The following is a 27422-nucleotide window of genomic DNA, read 5'->3' as shown; positions in this document are numbered from 1 at the left end:
TAAGCCATAGTTTACATTGTTTCAGAATTCCATGTTCTCTTGTTTGACTGTAGAATTCCCTGTCCAGTAAGTTGATTCTTTGCTGTACACGAGTGAGCATGCTTGGCTATTGTCCTATGGAATAAAGTATTATGTTCGTAAAAATCAGGAGAAGGCGGGAAGATGGAAATGGAGTTTGTGACTCAACATTCAATGAGTGGAAGTTTCTTTAAGAAAAAGGTCTTTCCTACATCCTGTAGGCCCACCTTGGATGACTTGCATTGACCCTCTTAATTGTGATAAAATGTATCTTCAGGTAAAGTTTCCTGGCTGCTCCTTTACAATAGTTTATGGCGACCAGGATAAGATTCAAACCCACTTGTGCATTGCATAATAGATTAGCAATTGGTGGAGGGGATTACTTCAGTACAAGTACCTATTTTAGACATGTTGTCTTGTAAAATGCATGCAGTTAATGCATGAGCTCTGGTCAAAGGAGCAATAGACCAACAATGTATTTACAAGTGCGCACGATGATATCACAGTCCTGCAGAATAATAGTTTCTGGAGTCTCCTGTCCTGGAGAGGCACCCAAAACTACATCATAAGGTAGGCCCTCACAACACCTAGGTAGTACAGCTCTGAATGGGGATGCTATCCCAAAGACTCGGGAATCCCAACCCCAGCCTCAACCTACTCATCCCCCCCACCCGCAGTCTCGGGAACCATGCCACCAGGGGTCCAATGGACATAGTTCATGACCTGAATAGTTCTAACAGGAGCACCCCACAGGGAGTCTTAAATGATCTAAATACCCAAGTCACACAATGCTGGGAAGCACGGCTGTGGATAGAGTTCCTAGTGCTGAAAAACTAAAGGTACCGCCAGATTCATGCCCCTATGTCCTGGTTATGGTGGGGGTGCCCCCATTGGAAGTAAATCAAACGTAATCATGAGGCTAAATTCGAAATAAGGTTGTCAACTGGTTGAGCATACATAAGTTCTTTGACCCAGAGGCTAGTTGTGACATCCTAATGGTGCAAAGTGTTGGCTGGGTGGAGCCATCAAGGAAAAATATTAATGAGGATTGTGTTGTAGTCCGTTTCAGGTACCCTGTTATGATGAGTAAGCTATTGAGAGTTCATTTATTGGAAATGTAAAAAAAAATCAAAGATTGGCACTCTTTCCTTAGGGTATTTTTCCAAACCAATCACACAAGGGCTTCGTTACTATCGAAATTGACACATTCAGCAGGCAGGGTGGACTTAGCTGTGCCGAAACAGATACGCTCCCCTGTCAGATAGTAATGAGGTGGAATGACTGGCCACCATTAATTATGGAGAATGCTCTCTGTTTCGGAGGGAGTGTCTGGTATTTGTAGATCCAGGAACCGGGTTCTCCTGGCGATGGTGTGAGAAACATTAACCAGTGTGGTTGGTGATTCTAATAGTGCTGCTACCCAGAATGAAGTACAGGGCCCAGCCAATGTCCTGCCCAGTTTCCCCTTGCTAGCACACAAAAACTTTGCCTCAACTCTGTGCCCCAAGACTTGTGGCCTGAAAATTGGAACATTTTGGGCCTTCGCACTAAGTTATTAATGCCTGATTAGCAAAAGTTTGTAAAAGTGTATGACCTTTTTTTTTTTTAACGCCGAGACCTGAAAAACTAATTGGCTAGATTTTGACGTTCTTGTGTGTTTTAGTCTTCTCGCTTTGGTGGATTTTCTATATGAATTAATCTTTTGATAGGTGGCCGCTTAGTCTGTGAGCACCCCGGGCTCAGATTTCCGAACCGTTGCTTACAAGGGGATTCATCTATCAGTTTTTATAATCCTGATTTTAGTGTGCCCAAGCAAACATTTCTCAGCTTATTCTCATACATTTCTACACTAGTGGAGGTTAAATCTCAAGTCCAGCAACTATATCTCTTCCCTCTGGGCTGATTTTAATGCTCGGTTGCCACACCAGGAGCGTTTTAGCCATCGTTCCTCAATCCAGTGAAACGGGGATAAGAACTGTTGGCTTTAGTCACATCTACCGATCTGTACAATATTATGGAGGAGGCTGGCAAGAACACAAACGGGTCTGTGCACGTTTGGAGGTGGAAAAAGGCCCTCAATTATAGACAATATCTCTATTTCTCATATTTTGAGGGAAATTCTGCTGGATGGTGCAAATGTTCATTATCATTATCCAATCAAAATAATATGGATGACACCATACAGAGAGACTTACCAAGAGATGCCGGCCTCAGAAAATGTAACTGTATCCCCTGACATCCTAAGGCTATGTTGGAAGCTGCCCTATCCATCTAAGTTCCTTAATGTGTTAGTAGCAAACTTGTAGATGGTTCTAGACTCCGTTTGAGAGAATATTTGTGAAGCAATTGTTACCTCGTTCCTTGCTTTCTGTGAAGGAATAAGACTCTCTAAACCACAGTCCAGGTGCCCTTGATGGTTTGATCACAGCCGTTCAGAGGCAAACCAACTCCTTCGAAGGGCTTTAAATACACAGTGCAGTGATCACAGCTTAGCGGCCTCTCATCGTAAAGCCTATAAATTATAGGAGGAGTGTTGTATCTTATGTCTTCCTGCTGCTCAGCTAGAATACATGTAATGTGGAATGTTGGATGAATGGAATGTTAGAGGTTTGTGAATGTCAGTTGGGTGAGGGCTGAGCAGCAGGACAGCTGCTCCTGATGGGGTTTTATCTTATTAACATCTTAACTTAAATAAAGTAACTTGCATAATCTACATGGAAGTAGCGGCTTCTTTCTGAATTCTTCAAGGAGGAATTCTTTTCCCCCCCAGCAGTGGTCTCTTTTAAGTGACGCTGTCCTTGCAAAAGATAGCAAGTCATCCTGGATGGCTGTTTCCTGTATGCACTCTCTAGATCAAGGTGGATCAGCAGTCATTTGTCACATAAATGGGGAGAACTGGGCAGCACACTTAGAAAAATTGTATTCTGATGCCAGTCTGCAGCTATGGCCTGAAGTCTGTCCATCATTCTCATCAGGCCACCATTCAGAGAGTGCAGGAGGGAAAGCACCTGGGCTGGATGGTGCCCTGATTGACGTTAAGTCAACTTAGATCTTTAACCCCCATTGTTGATGTATGTTTATAACCAACAGGAAGTTAATCTTCCGCCCTTGGGCTTTCTCAGTCATTGTCCTGATTTTTAAAAAGGGCAATCGGGTGGAACCTAAAAGTTACCACCCGAGCTCCCTGTTAGACATACCAGCCGTTAAACTTAGGCTGGATTTTGTACAATAGAGTAGTATAATGCATCACTAAAGTAACGTGTTAAATAAATGCCAATATAGATTCCGAAGTGGCATAGGAACAATTGATAAATGCCTACACTTAAACCTGATCATCGGGAAATGCACAGTGGCTGAGCAGTCTGTACTTTATCTAGCCTTTATGAACTTGACAATGGCCTTTGACTGTGTTAATCAGGCTAATCCTTTATTAATCTGAAAATGAACCCAACCCTTGTACACCTGTTGGTCGACCTGCATACGGACACTAAGGCTCGAGTTACGTTTGGCAACAAAGGAGAAGTCACTGCTGTATTTAGCGTTGGTCGGGTTCACCAGGGGTGCGTTTAGCCCCACTCCTTTTTATTTTGTGTATTACGATCTCGGTAGCTTAGTAAGTGAACGCCAGATGAGCAGTTTCCCCCTTTTCCAGCATTATTGCACGTGGATGATGTGGTGTTAATCGCTCGTACCCTCAAAGCTTTGCATCATCTAGTGCATCTTTTTGTCAATTTTCTGGCCGGGCTGGATTTTTTTAAAACTCATTTTACTAAGTCTTTTAGAATGACCTGTGGCCCAAAGCGCACCCAACCCTTAACTATTATAGCAAATAAGGAAGCGTTATTAAGCACTAGTTCCATCTCTTACCTGGAGGTCACTCTCTGCTTCTTTGGGACGTGGTCCGCGCATATCCCACAGAGTAGAACCAAGTTCTCTAGGGCTGTTGGCTCCCTTCTGTCAGACACGGGAGAGCGGGTTCTTGCGCAAATATATTTGGCACGTTGTGGTACTATAGCAACTTTTGGGGCAGGCATAAGGGGCTTGGGTGACTTGGCCACCCTCCAAAGGGAGGAACATCGTTTCTGTTGGAAAGTATGTCAGCCCCAGTGCATTCAACCTTTATTTGCCACAACAAACTAGGATTATACTTTCTGAGCAATTTTTATTCGTAGCCGCCAATTCTCTTGTGGCTATCTATCTGGAGCTCAGAAGAAGCAAAATTAACTAGAGCGATTAGTTTTAGACTGTTTGGCATGTGATAAGGTTCTTTTGATCAACCAGGATAGCGTACATCAAGAAATCCCTGGAAGCCATTGGATTGGCTGATATGATTTTAGACAGAACGACGCGGGATGCCCCTTTCAGAAAGCAAGTGCAAGTCTTGCTGCTAGAGTGAGCTAAAGAAGAGAGGTTGAGGGCTGAAAGACAAATTTGAAGTGTTAAGCATTATTTAGATCTTAATCCCAATGCCATTTCTACCATCTATTTTCAGAATACTAATAAGAGCTGGTAAAGGCTTTTGCTGTTTAGCTTCTGGGCAGGTATTGTGGAATATTTTATTTGTTTTCTGGCAGAAAACACTCGCAATATGGTATTCTTTCTCTTTTTTGTGAATATTATAAAATGTATACCAAAAAATTCCTCGTACTATTTTTAAGGCTTAGGAGTCCACAACTTTGTTAGCAAGCATATCATTGTTTTACTGGCATTACCAGACGACGAAACATGTGGACATTTGATTCTGTTTCTTAAAGCTGCAGTCTGCTCCAGGAGGTCGATGCTTTTAGATTCATGTTAGTGGAGTGATGAATTAGAACCCGTCTTTGTTTCAATTTTGGTTTTGTTCATCCAGGCCTGTTTTACTTAGATTGTTGGTTAATAATTTTCCAAACCTGATGATTTTATGTATTTTGTTTGCGTGCTTTTAATAATTTGTATGCATTTCATTGCTATTTTGCACATACCTTGCATGCTTTTATGGCTGTTCGCACCCGAATAAAGAGAATTCTGATTCTGACTGTTAATTATTAGCAAGTGTTAATATTTAGTTTGCCCGTGTTATCTTGATGTTCATTTGTTGTTGTGCTAGGGTTTGACCCATTGTTATCGTTTAGTTTCCCAGTTATCTCAAGCTCATTTATTGTTAGACTACAATTGAGCATTGGATGATAGACAATATGTCATGCCTTTAAAGCATAGTTTAGAATATATCCGAATGCATGCTCTGTTGTTTGAAGTGTGAAATTCCATTTCCAGTAAGTTGGTTTCTGGCTGGCCATGGGAGACCATGCTCAATATGCACTATGCCTGGAATAAAGTGAGTCGTCTTGTAAAGCTACCTGGCTGCTTGTTTATAACAAAGAGCAGCTATAGGATTTGAGGTTGGAGTTTGACTCCTGTTTTAGAAACAATACACATGTTAATGAGAGTACACTTTTTACGTTTTACTCCTCACCTAGAGATACACTTGTGTGTAGACTAAACTTGTCAATTGCCTTGCTCCATTAGAAAGGATGACCGCAACAATTACTTTTTTTCTTGATATATTAGCAACAATGGTTATCATGTTGGTACCTGTGACTTATTGGGTTTGAAACCCATCTGGTAGAAGGGAATGATCTCATTGTCTGATAACCATACCTCCAGCTCTTTTAATGACTTCCATGCCTACATTTTCACATCCATATCTTAAAAAAGCCTTATTGTTTTTAGTGGGCTTTCTTTTTACATAACGATTTAAAATTTACTATTTTGAGGAGTTCAGTATTCAGGATGAATCTAAACAAATCTACACTAAGGGCTTACCCACGTTTCCCAGACTAAACAATCTAAGTAACAAAGAGCAGCAGGGGTGCTGTTTGGCCCTTAAGCATCTAATGGCTTTGCCATCCTCAAACGGTCTGATCACTGTAAGCGAGACAGCTGAACAAGCAGATTAAGGTTTATAGCTGGCATTATCGGGAGAAGTTAGATTGAAACAAGGAATGGGGGTTTGAACAGCACACCTCTCGTTATCGTATCAGAGTCCTATTGATAATCAGCGTGGTTACATTAAACCCAAACATAAAGATAATTACAAAACATGTTCTTATATAGAGGGATCCAAAACGTGCGATGGTCTTGATATTTCTTATTCAAAAATACTTCATTAAAAGTTCCCAGCACACGGCTTGCTGACACGTGTTTCGTCTTACAAAAACTTTTGAGGGCAGCGAAACTATGTCATAGATGTCCAAGTATCCGGATGGCTAGGTACGGTCTCCAATGTCGCATGGGTGGCGTATAAAGTCATCATACAGTTTCAATCTATAGGGGAATCAATATTAAATCATTTATTGTGTAATCCAATCCACAGTCCCGAAATGTGATTGAGCGGTATACTGCACGTGCAGGGGATGTCACCTTACATAAGTTGATGATCGTGCACTAGTTAGACCCTCCGAGTCAAACAAAGAAGTGGATTGAACAATAATGCCCCAGTTTGGAATATTTTCCTGTAATAAACTCTTAGTATGGTCGCCTACTGTAAGCAGCCACCAAGGTGAAAGTTAAGCCCCACAGTTCAGTAGGTCATGACCATGATACGTCTCAACCTAATCCATAATAATGTTCGGAGTGACGTGATAACCCTCGTTCCTGTACTCAAACGCCGAACCCAGACTAAACAATGTAAGTAAAAAAGAGCAACAAGGGTGCTGTTTGGCCCTTAAGCATCTAATGGCTTTGCCATCCTCAAACGGTCTGATCACTGTAAGCGAGACAGCTGAACAAGCAGATTAAGGTTTATAGCTGGCATTATCAGGAGAAGTTAGATTGTTAGTTATTAAAGTATCTCTGTGCCTGACACCCTCTTTAGTTGAGTGCAAGTATAGTTCTTATATGTATGATACCCATGCAGCTGATTCCACTGTGTTGACCACATTAGAAAGTTGGATCCTGGCAAACGCAATAATCCACCAGAACATCTGTGCGTTATTACCGTGACAAATTTCATGAAAAAGGAGCCATTGCAACTCCATGAATTTTTATTTTTCGCCAACAAAATTTGGTTTGTTTTTATTAATGCGGCGACTTTAACAATTAACTGTGATTTTAATGCATCATGTCTTGGCATTCTTTGATGTGTTCTTTTGATTACCAAGGCCTGTGTCTTAGTGAAGGGTCATTGTACTGTTTAGCACTGACAGCCCTGCACTCTTTCAAACGCATATAAATGTCATAGTTTGGCAATATATAATATGTTAGATTTGTAGTAAGCAGTTGTTTTCCCAAAATAGAATCGATAAGATCTTGTGTTGTTTCAATTAATTCTTTATCCATGTTCTTTAAAATGTTCAACCGCCAACGCTTTTCGTCCTTAATCGGACTTCTTCAGGGCTTAAAGTGTAAAATATGACCATTCATGTAGGTGTTGCCAATATATGGTACCAATTAATTTGCCGCTCTGGGAACTGTGGTTTCAAGTGGTGTCAGAAGGAGAACCCTGTTTATGTAAATTCTCTACAAATGTCTTATTCCAGACGCTGTGGTCAATGCGTTTCAAATCACACGAGCTTGTGTATTAGAGACATCGGCTCGTTTTGTGTCTAAAGCTTAATAGTGTACAAATGCAGCTAGATACTTGTTTATTATACAATGTAACCGTAGTCCTATCTAGTTTGCATAAGGATCCAAGCCTTCTTTAGCTTATTTGTTTTTTAAGATGGAGGCATTAAGCTCTGCCCACATTCCGCCCATCTTTTTAATTGGCTCCTGTTACTGTCTTTTGTAAATGGTGGCTTTTCATTGGCTAATAGGCTAAGTAGTCCTTCATTAGTGCCGCCTTTAAAAAAAAAAAAAAAAAAAATGTAAGCAGTGCGATGTTCAACAATGGTGGCAGAGTCGGCTCCTTCATCCTTTTTGGTTCGAGAGTAGCATGCTGCTTGCCTAGAAGCGCTTTGATGCCTCTTCGGGGCTGGCAAGCGCTACATAAAAGCAACCTTTTCCCTCCTCTGTCCCTCTAAGTCCAAATAGTAGACTAACGTACCCAGTCATTATCATATTTCACTATGCTAATTTCACCACAAATCCTTAATTGGTTCCAGAGTAGCGTGCTACTCACCCAAAAAGCACTTTGATGCCTTGTCTGGGGTAATAAGCGCTATATAAATGCCAATACAATACAATATGAGTAGATGAGCTGGGCTCCCTCCCCACTCCACATCTGGCGTGTATGTTATTACTTTTGCAAACATGAGTGTTTTTTAACAGATTTTATTGAGTTTATAACATCAAGTGGGCGAAACCCAGTATGCAGCATTTAAACAAATGACAGTATGTATGAGCATGAAATACGGGAGAGAGCCTCACCCGGAGGTCTGCAAAACATTTGCTCCAACATCCCACCCCACCCCACCCCCCTCCCCCAACCCCTGCACCACTCATCCCATAAGGAACAATAAGTACATGCACAATAAAAAGAATAGATCCAAAGCTACAACCAATTAACACATTAGATTGGGGAGTCATTGATGACCAGTCGTTCTATAGGGTCTGGTTTTGCTGCCTGTAAAAGGAAGGACCGGTCAATAACCCTGTATTTAGCCCACCTGGCCCAGATCTTTTCAAGTTTCTGCGGGTAACCCCGTGCCTGAAATACCGCTACTTCAGCCGACATACATTTATCTAAGGTTGTTTTTCATGCTGCCACCCCAGGGGGGAGAAAGATTTCCAATGTTGCGTGATGTCGCGCTTGGCTAGGGTGAGGCCTAGGAACAGAAGGTGTCTATTATATCTGTTTCCCCCCCCGATGTCCTCCGTGCTGTGATGTTCTCCAAATAAGAATTACCGTACGGCAGGCCGCGGGGAGGGCCTCCAAGGACGAATTGCTGTATAGAAGACTGAGCAGTGGTTATTCCGCCAGGAAGAGCCTTTCCACCGTGTAGGCGGGAATCAGCTTGTGGGTTGTACCACCATTCATTAATTTCCAAGAGCTGAGATGCCCAATAATACGCCCGCAGGTCCGCTGCTGCGATCCCGCCACAATAGGTGGATTGGACACACGTCGCCAGGGCTACCCAAATCCCCCCTCCCAGAGGAATCTGTTGAGGAGCGCGTTAATTTGCAGAAACGACGACGGAGGGATTGGGTGCGGAAAGTTCTGCAGCTTATAAAGCAAGCGCGGCAAGGACACCATTTTGAAAATAGTGGACCGACCATATAAGGATAAGGGAAGGTGGGACCACAGTCTTCTCCTCCCGTACCGCCAGTAGCAAGGGGCTATGTTGCGTGACCACGCCACAGTGGGGCATTTGGTGATATAGACACCTAGGTATTTAAACCCCTCGTCAAAAATGACCAGCTGTGTGGCCCAAGTTTGACTCCCCTGTTCGCTGCATATGGGGAAAAGAACAGATTTGGACAGGTTGGCATGAAGTCCGGTTGTTACGCTGAAAACCTGCAAAATCTGAAGCACCCTCGGTCCAGTGACCCACGGGTCGGAAAAAAAGAATAACGCGTCGTCAGCAGACAGTACTATCCTGTCTGAGCAATCAGTCGACCAGTCCAATCTCCGATAGACCGCGTCTAAGCGTACCCACGCCGCCAATGGCTCTATTGCTAATAGGAGCGGAGAGAGGGGACATCCCTGCCGGGTCCCGCCACAGATGGGGAAGGGGCGGAATGGTAACCGGCCACGCGAACTGAGGCTGTGAGATCAGTATGCAGCAATTTTACATATGCACGAAAACGGGGCCCCAGATTAATCGCTTCTAGAAGTTAAACAAGCATTGGAAATGCAATAGGTCTCGCACCATTAGAGTTGGTGCTTTTAGAATTGTTTATGGGTTTTTTTCGTAAATGTTTAGCATTTTTGTTTCCTGTAGCCTATGCTAAAGAATTACAAATAAAAAAAGCCATAAACATTTCTAAAAGCTCTAACTGAAATGGTCTGAGACCTATTGCACTGTGTGAGGGTGAGGGGTTGAGGGTGAGTGAGGGTGAGGGTGGGTGAGGGTGAGTGAGGGTGAGGGGTTGAGGGTGAGTGAGGGTGAGGGTGAGGGGTTGAGGGTGAGTGAGAGTGAGAGTGAGGGTGGGTGAGGGTGGGTGAGGGTGGGTGAGGGTGAGTGAGGGTGAGGGGTTGAGGTTGAGGGTGAGGTGTTGAGGGTGAGTGAGGGTGAGTGAGGGGTTGAGGGTGAGTGAGGGTGAGGGTGAGTTAGGGTGAGGCGTTCAGGGTGAGTGAGGGTGAGGTGTTGAGGGTGAGTGAGGCTGAGTGAGGGTGAGTGAGGGGTTGAGGTTGAGTGAGGGTGAGTGAGGGTTGAGGGTGAGGGGTTGAGGGTGAGTGAGGGGTTGAGGGTGAGTGAGGTGTTGAGGTTGAGTGAGGGTGAGGGTGAGTTAGGGTGAGGGGTTGAGGGTGAGGGAGGTGTTGAGGTTGAGTGAGGGTGAGGGTGAGTGAGGGTGAATGAGGGTGAGTGTGAGTGAGGGTGAGTGAGGGGTTGAGGGTGAGGTGTTGAGGGTGAGTGAGGGTGAGGGCGAGTGAGGTGTTGAGGGTGAGTTAGGGTGAGGGGTTGAGGGTGAGTGAGGGTGAGTAGTTGAGGCTGAGTGAGGGTGAGTGAGAGTGAGAGTGAGGGTGAGTGAGGGGTTTAGGGTGAAGGTGTGAGGGTGAGGGGTTGAGGGTGAGTGAGGATGAGGGTGAGTGAGGGTGAGTGAGGGTGAGTGAGGGTGAGGGTGAGGAGTTGAGGGTGAGGGTGAGTGAGGGTGAGGGTGGGTGAGGGAGGGTGGGTGAGGGGTTGAGGGTGAGTGAGGGTGAGTGATAGTGAGGATGAGTGAGAGTGAGGGTTAGAGAGTGAGGGTGAGTGAGGGGTTGAGGGTGAGGCGTTGAGGGTGAGTGAGGGTGAGGTGTTGAGCTGGTCGAGTCTGGTTGAGGGTGAGTGAGGATGAGGAGGCGTGAGGCTGTTGATGGTGAGTGGTTTGGGCTGGTAAAGACATCCCACCTACTTAGATTTAACCACACACCCCCGTGGTGCGCCTTCTGCTCTATTGCTACCAGTCCCGTCGCAGCCTGTCGTTAGATAAAACGCTAACGCGTAAGGCAGGGGCAGAGAGCTTCAACGCTTGCATAGCTTGTGTGACACGAAACGCACGTATTAGGTGACTGGTCACAAGGGTGGGTTCTCGTGACTTTGGAATTCGTTCGACTTCAGTTCTCAGGTTTTACGATGTTACAGAGCATTGCATCAGCGTTACAGATGTGGGGCACGCACAATTGCCCCGGCTGCCCCCAACTGCCGCCGTTTCAGGCTCAAGTAGGCAAAAAAAGCATATTTATTATATTAACGTATCACATTTACCTAAAAAAAGAGGCAATTCGTGAAAAATGAACGCGGCATGGCCCGTTGCTGTGGAGGGTCACATACAGCACGTACGCTTGCGGAAACATGGAGGCTTGCCTGCTCGTCTTCTCTGCCGGCGGGAGGAGCGGCAGGAAGCGGTCGCTCTCAATCCGTGTGAGCTGAGGCAGAGGTGACTCACGCGAGGTGCCTTTTATCTCAGCCGCACAGTCCCGGTAGTCTGCTGTTCAGTCAGCGTCTGAATAACATTATTACTGTAGTCTGAAAGCCACCGAGAAAAAGAGCCTTTCCCACCAGGGCATAGTGCAATGCTATTTAGTTGGGTATGGAGGACTGGAACTGACCCAGGAGGGGGGAGGAGGGAGGAGAAATGCGTATCGGCCGGAGCAGGGGGCGGAGCAGGGAGAGCGGGCTTTGAATTGCACTTCACACGGCCGGCCGGTCGTGAAACTGAAAGCATGGCCGGCCGGCCGTGAAAGCCTTTGATGCCGCAGGGGGAGGAGCGGCACCAGCTGGGAGAGTAGGCAAGGCAGGCGGCTGGGGGCATGTGCACGCGCTTTTAAGCTCAATGCGCATGCGCATTGAGCTTAAAAGTCACGGGCACTGCAAGGAATCGCCACGATTCCTTGCAAGTTGGACAAAGAGTGGATAAGCCACCATAGTCTCGCTTGCTCGATGCGCATGCGCATCGACAGGCGAGACCTAAAAAGATAAGCCCAGCTCAATGAGTACGCCTTGTCGATATCGGCTAGCAGGACAGCTGCTGGGCGTCCCAAACAGTGGGCCTCGGCTATAGCAGTAGCTGCTTTAACATTCAAGGTTCTATTTTGGTTTACTCTATTGCTTTAAGCATAATACAAACACCAGTATCGTGTTTGTTTGTACAACAATTCTAAGTCGATATCGGCTAGCAGGACAGCTGCTGGGCGTCCCAAACAGTGGGCCTCGGCTATAGCAGTAGCTGCTTTAACATTCAAGGTTCTATTTTGGTTTACTCTATTGCTTTAAGCATAATACAAACACCAGTATCGTGTTTGTTTGTACAACAATTCTAATTATATTGCTTGGAAATGGACAGCGATGTGGGAAATTCACCAGAACTAATTGGGGCACTTCCTTCAATTCTTCATGTTTTGCTTGCATTGATCAGCCCGGCTCCCTTTACAGATGCAACGCTTTAACTGTCAACACACTGCCTTGCAACTGAATCCTTTAATTTTTAATATAACGATAAAAAACGTTAAACCCCTCTTTTTACTGTTTCAATTGTAACGGACAGCAGGATTGAAATGTAATTACTAGAAAGATTTCTCTTTTGCTCTTCAAATCGTTGTTTTTGTATTTCATTAAAGGAAATATGTACAAAAAACCTGCGAAACAACCTACCTTTCAACACTTTGTAAATGTGGTACCAACTTTAAATATACATACACAAATTATATGGTATTAATTAGGTTTTTTAATTATTTTTTTTATTTTTTACATCTCTGCTTTTCACACACACACAAATACATTTGGGGTATAAGCAGACAAGTGCTGTCTTGTACTTGGAAACGAAACGCAGTCACTGCAAACACACTCTCATTCAAACACATTGATGTTAAAATAGTATTAAAAACACGATTACTGATGTGCTTTTCCATTTTACAATAAAAAGAAGGTACTTCTGCAGACCAATCTGGTGACCCAGGTTCCTGTCGCCACATCCATTAACATATGTGAACTTCTGACTTAAGTTACACAAAAGGCCTTCTAGCTCCCTGATGCAACAGTTTTCACCCTTTCCATATTCACACCATGTCTGTCTCCATTCCGTCACAGCATTTAAATGTTTTTGCTTATTTGTTTACATTTTAAGAACAAAAGGATTCACATACAACGAATGAATCCATTTAATTTGCGTCGTATACCACATAATTGCTGGACACATTCCACTGCACACCATGCCACATATTTCCACTACACATATCCACTCCACACCAACAATTCCACGCATCGCAATTACACAACTAACAATTCTAATCCAACCCACATATTTCCACTCAAATCACTTACAAGGGTAAGACACATGGACGTTTATAGCGCCAGTAGCTCTAACTCAAACAAATGCAAGACTTATTGCATTTCTAATGCTTGTTGTTTTCCTACCCGATTTATAACTACAGTAGCAGAAACAACCTTGTTATTAAAGAGACATTTACCTTCGGCATGCTGGTCTCTACATTTTGCCTTGCGAGTACTTGGTCTCAAAATCATTCCTATGGAGTGTTCCTCAATAGAGCCATGAATAATGGTTCAGTCAAATGGGGAATATGTAGACTTCTGGTTATTTATCCCGCTTAAAGATGTTTATGACGGTGTAATTAATTTGACTCGTTTGTATGAACGGTGGTAATCTAGAAAGTGCACATATTGAGCACATGATTACTATGCGGCTTTGCCTATGATATTATGGTATAGTAAAAGTTTTAGATTACGATCTACTCGCTAGTCCGTGTTTTTAATAACTCATTTTTTGTGTTTCTTTTTGATCGGGGATTGCTTTTAAGGGCGGCTAATTAGTGCAAGAATGAAAACGTTTTTTAAAATTGAGTTCGCAGCACCTTTTTAACTTTCTGTCCAAATAGTTAATTCAGTTGATATTGATCACAGTAAGTAACGCAGTGCAAGTCTGACTGCAGGAAACGCCTCAATTTTAGGAAATTTTGTCTTATAGAGATCACATTTCGAATTTAAGAACAAGTTTTATTTGATATTAATTTTTATATTGCCACTACTATTTTTGAATCCATTTTCTGCCATTTTTTTTCTCCAGACACCACAAACCAACCCACAATCAATATTATTTTTTATGGTCTCTTTATACTCTGACGGACAAACTTATTTGGTTTTACTACATCTTCATAGTTACAACAAATACTCAGAAATATGGAAAAAGTATAGCACATTCAAAATGAAGATCAATCGTAGCATGTCGAATCTCATGTTTCTCTGTACATCACATTGAAATTTTTTTTATTTCTGAACATTTTCCTTAGTATGTATTTCAAAAAAGATCCTATTTCTGTTTTGGAAACAAATTGGATTTTTTTTTTATTTACCGCATGTAGCAACCTACTTTCCCAAGTGAATGACTTTGAATGTTTTCATGTATAAAATGCCATACTTTTATTTTCAAATATCCTCATCCCCCAACGTTACTGTTATTGCTTCATTCATTATTGAAATTTGCTATCACAATACATCCTTGTGTTTCTAATTTTTGGGGATATCCACACTGCACATAAGATGGCTTCGCCAGCTATTCTGGAATACCCATCTTTCTTTGGTCTGCAGAGTTTACCTGTATTTTAATCATTTTAGGCTGAATTTGCTGGACTCCTTATTTCTAGGAGCTTCCCAAACTCCTAATCTGGTGTACTTTGGGAGTCGCATTGGTACCGTAGGAAATGGGAAACCCTAAACTAGCCTCTGCACTCAGTAGTTTGTGGCATTTCAATAGAAGGCATCATTGCTGATCCAGTAGCTGCGCAGTGGTCTGATGCTTAATAGATTCTACATGCTAGTACGATCCCAAAGCGATCCTGCATGCTAGTTCGATTCCAAAGCTTACGGATATCCTTTTCGTCCTTGACTGACCTTTGTGCCTGTATACCAACACTCTGGTTTATCTCCCTCCAGTACCAAGATCTGTTTTTCTCATGCCCCAAGCATGTGGGCAAGGTACGTTGTAATATCTGTATTTTCACTTGGGGATTGAAAAGCATGACTGGAATGTGGTGCTTCTCCAAGTCATTTCAGAACCAAACGACCAGTTTCTTTATAAGCCAAAATCTGTAAATTCCCATAGGAAAAAAGGTTCCGATCTACAGATTGACACATATGTTGAGGTCTAATCTCATGGTTTATGTAGTATGAATATGCTACATTTTCCTAGATTTCTTTTTGTTTTGAGAAGATGCAATAAAAACACATTTTAAAAACAAAAATGTTTTGCTTCATCATTCGCAGCTGTGAGAAACTAAAATTTGTCAGCTGGTTTGAGGTGTCTGAAAACAAATTATGAAATTGAAGAAAAGAAATTGAATACAGAAGTAAAAGGGTGAATCTCTTCCTATACATTTGCTTTGTCTTTAAAGGTGTCCGGGTTTATCTTTGTGAAGCCCGCCCCGGTTTCTACCATGCTGTGATGAAAAGAAGTGTCCATAGAATAATTAAGGACCTTTGCACATTGGACAGTTTACAATCCATTTAATAACGTACACCAGTTTATTTGCTTTATCGATTTCCAAAACACTTAACATACAATATTTCTTTTTTTTGTAGATGCTATGGATCAGTTGGAGCAAAGAGTGAATGAGTTTTTTGTAAATGCAAAGAAAAACAAACCTGAGTGGAGAGAAGAACAAATGACTTCTATCAAAAAGGTAAGAACAACATTGATGCATGGTTAAATCCGTAAGAAAATGTGCCTATTTTGAATAGAGTTTCCAATAATCACTAAATAGGTTGAGGAGTTTCTGTTCATCTTTTTTACATGAGGTGAAAGATTAGGGTTCCTCAAAATGGCCAAGCTCCTCCAGTACCTCTGTGATTGCGTTAGTTTATCATTGTTTTAAGGTGTCCATTTATCTGATTTGTGACTGGGATCTTTGGACAAGAGATGAGCCTTGGGAAATGTTTACACTAAAGGTCTAATTTGATGACCACACAAAATCAAAAACAATATTGCCTTTATATGTGTTGTGATGAGTTGTTTGATAACCATGCCCAGTTGATGCCTGAGATTAGAGTGTAACCTCCACCACCTAGAGAATCATGCACCTAAAATGGACCAAGACCGATAAATAAGAAATGAAACTTCCACTGTCTTAATTATGTTATGTTATCTGGATTTGTAAAGCACAACTTATCACATGAGGGGTATCCAGGCATCCAGTTCCCCATTTGATGTAGATAATTGGATAGGCAGGGACTTGCTTGGAAAAAAAAACAGGCAAAATTGAGCCAGGTTACAGAAAAAGTGATCACTCGATAAGCATTTTTGGACAGAATAAACCAGGAATTCACTGTATTTTTTGCAAAGCGTGCAGTGGCGTATAGCAGCAGATGCAGAAATTGATACAATGCTGAGCCAGTATGTTCTGTCGGTGTTTGTTTTCCAAATAACCTGCAGGGACAAACCTTATTGGAAAATGTTACACGGGTCAATACCTCACTTATCTATGGGAAACACCACCTTTCTCTTTTCTGCATGACTGCATGATGAGGTAAACATTGTACATTAGAGCCTAGTGCAGACCAGAAACCATTGGGGTCTAATGTGAATTGTTTTGGAAGGTTGCCAGAGAACAGTTGAATGCCTACAGCTTGAGAAAGTTGACCACAAAAAGAGCAATTGATTGACGGAATGCTGAACAATATCAAACACTCAACTCCCTTCCTCCCCGGAATCTCAATGTCCTTCTAGATTATACAGGGGTGGGAATTTAATAAAATATCTACTTGTAAAATATCTACTTGTCCATGGGACAGGTTGCTTTATAAATCTACTTGTCCCTTTGGTGCCAAATAGTGTGACGACAATTTATTGCAGCAATTACATTATATAAGAGCTCTGATAATAGCCTCTTTGATCATGCCAGGAATCATGTTATATATAGCAGGGGTTTGAGTACTAGCAATGTGCTGATTTTTGCCACCTTTCGGCACATCTACATAATGGGGCTGTCGGTAGTGTTAAGCAATATTTTTTTTGGAATGCCCTTTAAAGTCTGTGCAAACATACAAACTTGCATGTTTTCGGGATTTTCTCCAGCTTTTCTCTAATATTTTGCATACTGAGAAAGGTTGAAAGTTTACTCCTGACCAGGCCAGAAGTAAAAATTCTTTCAGGGTTAGGAAAAACAGGGTTGGAGGAAAAGTGATCTTGTAAATGCTCAGCAGATTCACATGAATAACTCTACACATGCATATTTGTTTGTGCTAAAATGCAGTTTACAAATATTTTCTAGGAGTACAATTTCTTGGCCTACCTTAGAAAAATCATGTAAATTTATGAAAGCTGTAATTTTGCAGCGTGAATCTTTCTGGATTCACTATGCTGTGCATATTCCGCGGTCTTGTGGTTGGGTCCGGATTTGTAGTCTTTTATTTGTGTTTTTTTTTTTTTTTTTTTTTTTTGTAGCCCAGGTGGGCGTCGGCGTCACACCTTGTGGAGAAGTGTGGCTCAGGGGTTAGAGGCGGCAGACCCGGAAGCTGAGATCGGCCCTGGACCAGGGTACAATTCCCCGCCTCGGCGGATCTTGGGCTCAAAAATTCCACGGACTCGCTAATTCTCGCTCCGGTGCCTTCTCGACTCACGGGTTCACACTCTGCGACTCTGGGCAATAGCTTGTTTAATCTCCACAACGGCCCCTCGCCGCAGGATGCCTGGCTTTCACCTTGTGGATACCGTGCCGGGGTTATCTCATAGGGGAATACCAGGACGGGTTCCCTAAGCAAGCACTTAGATACCGACCTCGGTCAGTGATTAGCGCTATATAAATACATGTACATTTACATTTCCGGTGACGTCGGCATGCTTCTTGCGGAAGCTCCCACTCTTGGGCGCCATCTTCAGATTCTTTTTTCCGCGGTCGGATCTGGATCGTTCCCGTTGGGCTCCAGACATTTTTGGAGAAAGTACAAGGAAAAGACTGAAATTGGAGAAGGAATTCACCAAAAGACTACGGAAGACTTCGCCGATCACTGACCAGCGAAGAAGGAGAAATCATCGAGAACTTCGACGATCGTCGACGTCCACGCGGCCAGGGAGGCCCTGAACACTCGATGATGGAGAACACGCCGTTCAAGTTCTGCCGTAACTGCCACCACAAGTACGCGCAGAAGGACCAACGCCCGGTTTGCAACCTTTGCTTACCGGTAGACCACAGAAGACCATTCGTGTGAGAGCGAGCCAGAGGGTAGCGCACGCCACCCTGCAAGGAAAAGCCCCGACGCCATCGCTGTACGAGCTGGGGATGTCTTCAGAGGAAGAGGACAAAGCTGCCGCCGAAGACGACAGCTACGCGGTCGTAGAGACCGATTACACAAAGACATCTGATAAGGTAGGAGACTCGTCGTTCCCCAAGAACACGAGAGACTCTGAGTCTCGAAAAAACGAGGGCAAGGCCCCGAAAGCGCCGACGCAGAAACACCTGGCGTCCGCGACTACTCACAGGCCCAGCGGATCCTCTGAGAAGGAGTCCCCGGCGCCGAGAGCTGTTGAACAGCAGAAGTCGTTGAAAATCGCCCCCGAGAGGGACCGATCGACGCCGAGGGAGAAAGACCCTAAGGCCCCGACGCCGCCCAGGGACCCGAAACCCAGTTCGACGTCCAAGTCTCCGGCACCGAAAATCTCGGCGCCGAGCCAAGCGCTGAAGAGAGCGGCCGAACCACCCGGAGCGGATCACGCGGCCGAGATGGAGAAGAAAAGAAGGCGCCTCGAAGCCGAAATGGAAAACATCTTTCAGCGGAAGAAAGATTTCGACGCCAAGATGAAAGCCTTCACGATTCCCCACAAGACCAAGCCACCCGGGCTGGAGCTGGTCGAGGAGGAAGACGAAAACGTCGAGGAACATGACCCTGGCGTCGAAATGGTCGACGACCAGGAAGATGACGAGAACCCCTACGAGAGTTACACCTATGGGGAAGAAGAGGACCGCAGGATGGACGCCGAGTCGGCCACCTCTGACCCGCAGGAGGAGGATTACCTGGATGTCGACACCGAAAGCCCGGAGGAGGCGGTCGACACATATCCCTCGAGGCCATCGCCGCCGGACGACATCGGGGCCTACAACTCGGTGATAAGGTCTGCGGCAGCAGCTTTTAGACTCAAGCTCGACGAAGAGAAGCAGAAAGCAGACTTTCTTCTCGAGCCTTAACTCCCCACGCAAACAAGGAGCCAGTATCTGCCAATGCTCGAAAGCGTCTTGGTTCAGGGGATGGAAGCGTTCAGGGAGGCCGCAATATGCAAGGCAGTCACTCCTAGAACGGAGAAGAAGTACAAGCATTCCTCAAAGGACCCAGCCTACATTCAGGGCACGGTCTCCGCTGACTCCATCACGGCCACAGCAAGGAAGAGGGCTAGCGTGCCCACTACTTCTGGACCACCACCTGATAAGGAGAGCAAAAGGATGGACCTAGTGGGCAGAAGGATCGAACGGAATGCCGCGACCCAATGGCGCATGGGTAATTCCAATGTCCTCATAAACAGGCACATGTACCAGATCATGGAGGAGCTGGGACGGCTGGTGAAAGACCTGCCCCAGGAGGCCAGGCCGAAGGCCGTGAAATTGGTGGAAGACGGGAAGAATGCGTCAAGTTGTTGCCTCAAGACGGCCCTGGATGGAGCAGACACCTCCAGCTGGCTCATGATGATGGGTGTCACTGAAAGAAGACACGCCTGGCTCAGGGTTTCGGGCTTCAAAACAGAGGTGCAACACAGCATCTTGAACACACCGTTCAACGGCGAGACGCTGTTCGGAACAACAGTTGATGAAAAACTCAGTCAACTAAAGAAGGACAATGAAACTGCAAGATCCATGGGAGCATTGCAGTTCAGAGGCAACAAAAGTGGCACCCAGTCACGGAGGCCCGGCGGAAGGGGTGGAAACCAGCCAGGTACATCACACCAGGCTTTCCAACAGACGCACCAGGCAGACTCGCAGGCGCAACCGAGTCAGCAGAAGCAGTCCTGGCGGTACCAGTCAAGAGGCCAGTCCTTTCGAGGGAGAGGAAATAGCGAGGACAGCATAAAAGAGGGGGCCAGCAGCCCACCTCTAAATGACTTCAAAAAGATCCGTGTGCCCGCCCACAGAAAAGATCCCAGGGGGCGGCACGTACAAAGGGGTCAAGACAAACTGGACACCTACCACCACATAACACCAGTGGGCGGAAGATTAAGATTCTACCTCCAGGAATGGAGAGAAATCACATCAGACAAATGGATCCTCAACATCATCCAATTCGGATACTGCATAGAGTTGGAAGGGAGGCCAACAAGCAGGAAACCAAAGAGAAAGCCACTAGCAAACAAACAGCTAGAGCGGCTTCAGGAAGAAGCAAAAGAACTCCTACAAAAGCAGGCCATAGAACGGGTTCCCTTCAAGGAAAGAAACAAGGGAATATACTCCACGTACTTCCTCGTACCAAAGGTAGACGAGACCATGAGACCCATTCTGGACCTGAGGTTCCTGAACAAATTCATAAGAACACAAAAATTCAAAATGACCTCCCTGCAAGGGGTGCTACCGCAATTGCAGATCGGAGACTTCATGGTCACGATAGACCTCAAGGACGCCTACCTGCACATCCCAATGAACGTAAAGCACCAGCATATGCTCAGGTTCACGATCGGAGAAAGCCACTACCAGTTCACAACACTAGCCTTCGGGCTAAAATCAGCACCGAGGGTCTTCACAAAGTGCCTCGCGGCAGGCGCAGCGCACCTACGAAGGCAGGGAATACACGTATACCCTTACCTGGACGACTGGTTGGTGAAAGCAAACTCGTACCAGAAATGCAAGCAACACGCACATACAGTGACAAGCCCGCTAATAAACCTGGGGTTCTCCATCCATTGGAAGAAATCGTCAATGGAGCCGGAACGAGTGAAGATCTTCCTGGGGGCACAGATCAACACCTTACAGGGCAAGGCGTTCCCCAGCGAGACGAGAGCAAGGGCACTGGTGAGGGAAACTCGCCTCTACCGGAGGGGACAAGCTCGGACAGTGAGGACTGCGAGCAAGATCTTGGGGATGATGGCATCATGCATCCACCTGGTACCGAATGTACGACTTCACATGAGACCCATCCAAGAATGGCTCCAGGAACAATGGTCACAAGCTTCAGGCAGTTGGGAGGATCTAGTGGTTGTGACGCACGCAGTGCAGAAGGAGATGACATGGTGGACCATGGAGAACATAACAAGGGGAAAGCCTCTAACGTCCCCAACACCAACAGTGACCATCAGCACAGACGCATCCCTGAAGGGATGGGGCGCTCATATGGAGGAACTCAAAGTGAGGTGACTGTGGACACCAACAGATGCGACAAAGCACATCAATTACCTAGAATTGAAGACCATCTTCCTTGCACTGAAAGCCTTCCAAACAAGACTGTACAAGCACAAGGTGTTACTACAGACAGACAACACCACAGCAATGTTCTACATCAACAAGCAGGGTGGAACACAGTCAACCACGCTTTCAACACTGGCGCAGGAGATATGGAGATGGGCCATCCCCCTCAGGATAGACCTGCTAGCCATACACCTACCAGGGAAGGAGAACATTCAAGCAGACTGGCTCAGCAGACAGACATTGGCATCCCACGAGTGGGAGCTCAATGCTCTGGAGACGAGGTGGTTGTTCAACAGGTGGGGAACGCCATCAATGGACCTGTTTGCAACAGTCAAGATGCAAAATGCCAAAACTTCGCATCCAGACAACCCGAAGAGGGGTCCCTGGGGAATGCCCTATGGATAGATTGGTCCGGGACATTTGCTTACGCTTTTCCCCCGATACCACTGATGCACAGAGTACTGAGCAAGTGCAGAGCGAGCAACATGACCCTGATACTGGTCGCGCCACAGTGGGCCAGGCAGACATGGTACTCGCAGATCATGGAGATGACACAGAGTGCACCCCACAGATTCGGCAGGAGGAAAGACCTGCTCTTCATGCACAACGGAGAGGTACTGCACCCAGAGCCAGAGAGCCTGAGCCTAGTGGCATGGCTTCTGAGGACATAGAGTTTGCACATTTGAGACTGCCAGAAAGCACCCTCAGGGTCTTTCGGGAGGCACCAAGGCCCAGCACACGGAAGTGCTATGTGGCAAAGTGGAAAAGCTTCACGATGTGGTGCAGGAAAGAAAGGCTTCACAATAAAATGAAGAAGAACAGTGCTAAAATACCTGACGCACTTACTGGAAAAGAACCTCAGCTCGTCCTCCTTGAGAGTTCACTTGGCAGCGATAGTCGCCTACACAAGGGGTGAGATGGGCAGGAGTTTCTTCACATCACAGGTTGTGAAGAGGTTCCTGGAAGGAGCGAAGAGGATCGCACCACCCAAGCGTGTGCCGCCACCGGCATGGAACTTGAACATAGTCCTAACGGAACTCATGAAGAAGCCCTTTGAACCACTTCACAAGGCCTCACTAAAAATGCTAACTATAAAAACAGCTTTCCTGGTTGCAATAACGTCCTTACGCAGAGTAAGCGAGCTTCAAGCACTAACGCTACAGGAACCCTACATACAAATACACAATGATAGGGTTGTGATGAGGACCGACCCACACTTCATGCCAAAGGTGGTGTCCAAATTCCACATGAACCAATCCATTCAGATACCGAGTTTTTTCCAAAAACCAACCACTAGCGCAGAGCGAGCTCTGCACACCCTAGATGCCAGAAGGGCGGTCATGCACTACATTGAGAGGACAAAGGGACACAGGAAAACAAAACAGTTCTTTGTGTCATTCGCCAACAGTTTCATGGGCAAGGCAGTAACTAAAAACACTATTGCACGATGGATCGCACAAACAATTCAACTCTGCCACAAAAGGGCAGGGCAAGAACTAGCAGAGGGGGCACGTGCCCACTCCACTAGGAAAAAGGGTGCTACAATAGCCTTCCTGGCTAACCCACCCATACAAGACATATGCCTGGCGGCAACATGGGCTTCGGTGCACACGTTCACGAAGCACTACTGCGTGGATATTCAGATGAACAAGGAAGCACAAGTCGGACAAAAAGGTGCTCCAGCACATATTCAATAACCAACGCTCATCTTCCACCCAGCCGCTCATCATGAGCATCGAAGGGGTTAAGACCAAAAAGTATTTTTGCAAATATTAGTAATAATGGTGAGCGCCAGGCCGGCTTCACAACAATGAAGGTTTGCTAAATCCAAGTCAAAACAAGAAACACATTGGCAGAACAAATACACTCAATACCACTGACAGACTTTTTTCTCTGCCAAGGCTTGTTAATTGTCATGTTTCAATAATCTTGTTGAAACTGGTTATGAATATTTTTGGAAACACTAGCATGTATCATACTAAACGATGCTTCAAAGAAATGGTACCTAACATTTCACTATATTTTAGCAATATGTTTTCCCTAGTTGCATTTTATTTGTAAAAATTTTGTTTTTAAAGGAAAGAATCATCAATCTTAATGTCAAGCTTCTGCAAATATTTGCATCTAAACAGAGAGCATTCTGGGAGCATTAAACGTAGCTTCATATTGTTAAAATCTACAAATGTGTGTACACATTTTTATCCTGGAACCAGTAGTGCAGTTTGAGCTTACAATATTTCCTTAGATCACCCACCCGAATAATATGGGCTTTGTATTAATAAACCATAAATAGAAGTTTGAAAAACATTAACATATGAACATAAATAAAAATGTAACTGCAATGTCCTTCCCAGCATACAATACTAATGAAAGACCGTAAGTTTGCACGATCTCCGCCAATGGACTGACATATTAATTAAATAATGTAGACCTTAATGAAGAGCCTGTGGAACACCATACGTCAGGGAGCATACCTTGGAATAATCTTGTTTATCATATACCTGAAAGCTCATGTCCTTGAAGGACCAGAGCCACTTTAGGGCAAGGTTGGTTATGACTGCACTTTTAAGTCTCTGTATTGAGTGGATGAGTTACAGTATCAAAAGCTGCACTTAAGTCCAGTAAAATAACTGCTGCTTAGCCCCCTTGGTCAAGGATCTGCTTATATTCATCCTTCACTGTGAAAAGCACAGATTCAGTACTGTATTCTGGCCTAAATCCCGTTTGAATGGGGTACAAAATATAATTAATTTCTAGAAATGATGATAAATGTTAGTTGATGTTTCACCAACACTTTCCTGATACCTGATAATTGGGATTTCTGTCTGTAATTTTCAGCTAATTGTGGATCTAAGGGAGATTTCTTTAGCAGTGGCTTTACCTTTGCGTGTTTGCAGGAGGATAGGGACTTCTCTACAGCGCAAGGAGAAATTTAACAAACCTGATAGCATTAGGTAGATAGTATTGGTTCCTTGTTTCAGAATATGAAGAATAGGATCAAGCATAACCACCATAAGTATTGCCTTCAGATCCTGTGCCCTAATTAAAGGAAAGGACGAAAGTGCTTCCTTTAGTACATTTAGTTGTCAAGAAGAAACCGATACATTCCTGTTTTGCTGTAACAGAGGGTGATCCATAAATATCTCAAATTTTCTTTTGAAAGAAGTTAGCCAAATCGTTACAACGTGTCACTGAGGGAGAGGGTCCAGCTGTTCTAAAAGAAAGGGGGTGGAGGTGGGGGGGGGGCAGGTGTTAATCTGAGATGGCAGAATGATCAATATCAAATCATGATCAGACCAAGTAACTGGAACTAGTTTCTTCAGAAGTATATTAGTAAGGTTGCTAAATACTGGAGCAAGCAGATGTCTTTTTATGTGTAGGGTTCCTGACGAGCTAAACCAGTTGTAACCATGCTAAATCCTGAAGCCTTCGCTCAGTTGGGGTCCTCCAGAAGGATATTGAGGTCCCACAAACGGGTAAAGTTAGCTTTGTCTAATGCCACTCCGGCATTTGCCAAAGGAAGGGCCTGTAATAACTGTGTAATTGAACATGGAGGCTGATATAACAAAACCCCAGAGCTATTGAAAGTAGGAGAAAGTTCAATAGAAAATGAAACACTTTCACAATTAGGAAGAATTGATGGGGTCAGGACACACTACATTGTGTCTTTTTGTAAATTATGGCACTCCCACCGCCCTTCTCACCCCATTGATCATTCCTGACAATAAAATACCCTGGTGGTAGGGCCTGTATAGTATCCGACTTAGAGCCATTGTGAATTCAGTTTTCTGTAAGGAATAACACATCTAGTTGCTTCGTGCTAATAAGTGACGACAAGTCCAGTTTGGGCTACGCTAGTGATCTACAATTGAGCAAAAACAGTTGCTGCATTTCCTCTTTCTTAAAAGTAGGAACATAAGAGGAAGAGCTATTACCAAAATTAAAGTTGCATATAATGCAACGCAAAATGTCGACATTAGGGTTGATAGAATGCAATCAGCTACACTTAATCCTTGCCTTCAATGCATACATCTGTTCAGAGGAGTGCGATACCACCGTTTCGGTGAAAAGACCAGGGGTTCTGGCACCTGGCTACAGACGCGATTCCCTTTGTGTGCCAACTGCGCATCTATGCCCCTGCCTTTATTTATGGTAATAGCCGGGAGAACCACTGGAGTGCCTACCGAGATGGCATCTCAAGCTGTCTCCTTGAAACTAAAGTGCAATGCAGATTCAAATGTAATTTTCCTATAGACTAGCTTACCCGGGAACCAAGCTCCCCGTTCAAAGTCTCCTGCTCCTTGCAATTCACAATTAGAGTACATTGGCCGCAGCAAATTATTCTAAAACCTTGTTTAAAATTCATGAACTAACAAGGCTGATAGTTTGTGCGTCCACACTCCTGCCTTCATTTATATTAATAGTCTGGAGAACAACTAGAGCGCCTACCCAGATGGCGTTTCAAGCTGTCTCCTCAGTGAAACTAAAGTGCATATGCAGATTCCAATTCAATTCGCCAATAGAATAAAACTGATTACCTTGACCACACTCCCTAGTTTAAAGTCTCTTGCCCCTTACAGTTCACAGTAAGAGTAAAATTGTCTGCAATTGTCCCCAACTCCCTGCCTCCCCACCTATCCAGTCGCCTCCTTCCCCCTTCTGGTGCCTCTGATGTTCAATCACTGACTGACCACTACCTCGACTCTATGAACTCAATAATTAATGAAGCCGCCCCATTGCAACTAAAGAGAGTCTCCACCAAGATCTCGAACCCTTGGTATGACGGCAGACTCAATGAAGACAGGCGTGCTATGCGAATGGCAGAGCACACTTGGATATCTGACCCCTCATCACTGCATCGCAAAACGCTTAAGAACAAGAGAAATGCCTACTTTAGGAAAATCAAGCGTGCGAAATCTGACTTCTTCAGGCTCCAGTTGGACCAAGCAAAAAACCGACCAAGAAAACTGTTCGAACTAGTCAAAACTCAAACCAAGACGCAACCCTTACTATCAAACAACACAACAAACGACATCCCACACTGTGAAGACTTTTCTGCTTTCTTTAAGCAAAAGACCGACAACATAAGATGTGGCCTCCTCATTGATGTAAGCTGATACCCTAGCCACATCAAAATGTCTAACACCCAACCTAAAAATAACGCATCTTGGACGTCCTTCAACACCTACTCTGAAGAAGCAATACACAAACTGCTTGGCACCTTGGAGCCCTCTAATCACATCACAGACCCCCTACCTGCTAATGCTGTAAAAGACCTCACCCCGTACTCCTCCCACTCTGGACTAAAATAATTAACAGCTCCCTACAACAAGGTCTCATCCCAGACTCCCTCAAGGTGGGGCAAGTCACGCCCATACTCAAGAAACCTACAGTTGACCCGTCAGACCTAAACAATTACCGACCTATCACCAATATCCCCACTTTGGCCGTACTGCTGGAAAAATGTGTGCAGCTCCAACTAACAAAACACATTGACCAGTTCGACCTCCTCAACCCTCATCAATCAGGCTTCCGAGCGAAACATAGAACGGAAACGGCCATGACACACATAATTGATGACACCCTCCAAATCCTTGATCGCAATGATTCCTGCCTCCTCATCCTCCTGGACCTCTCCTCAGCATTTGACACGGTCAAACATGAGAACCTATTGGAGCTGCTAAACACTAGAATGGGTCTATCAGGGACTGTGCTCAAATGGTTCACTTCCTTCCTACATAACCGGTCTCAGAAGATCAAGATCAACAATGTGCTCTCCTCACCTGTGCCATTAGATTTAGGCATCCCGCAAAGATCTTCCCTCACCCACGTTGTTCAACCTCGTCATGGAACCACTCGCCACCTTGCTCCAAGCATCCAATGTACACTTCCATATGTATGCCGATGACACTCAACTTTACCTAAAGGTACAATCCCCGGAAGATATCAAACT

General features: G+C 44.6%; 1 protein-coding gene across 2 annotated transcripts in view; it reads left to right on the top strand.

Moving 5' to 3' along the window:
- Positions 1-27422, top strand: part of ING3 (inhibitor of growth family member 3) — a 200108-nt gene that overhangs the window by 9224 nt on the left and 163462 nt on the right. For both annotated transcript variants that reach the window (XM_086967020.1, XM_086967014.1), the window contains exon 3: positions 15672-15772. In XM_086967020.1, the coding sequence (XP_086823146.1) occupies positions 15672-15772 (101 nt within the window). The remainder of the gene's footprint in view (positions 1-15671; positions 15773-27422) is intronic.

This window comes from Lissotriton vulgaris, chromosome 1_1 (genome assembly GCF_964263255.1).
Source record: "Lissotriton vulgaris chromosome 1_1, aLisVul1.2, whole genome shotgun sequence".
NCBI lineage: Eukaryota > Metazoa > Chordata > Amphibia > Caudata > Salamandridae > Lissotriton > Lissotriton vulgaris.
Note: the sequence above shows the minus strand (reverse complement) of the source record. Positions and strands in the feature narration are given on the sequence as shown.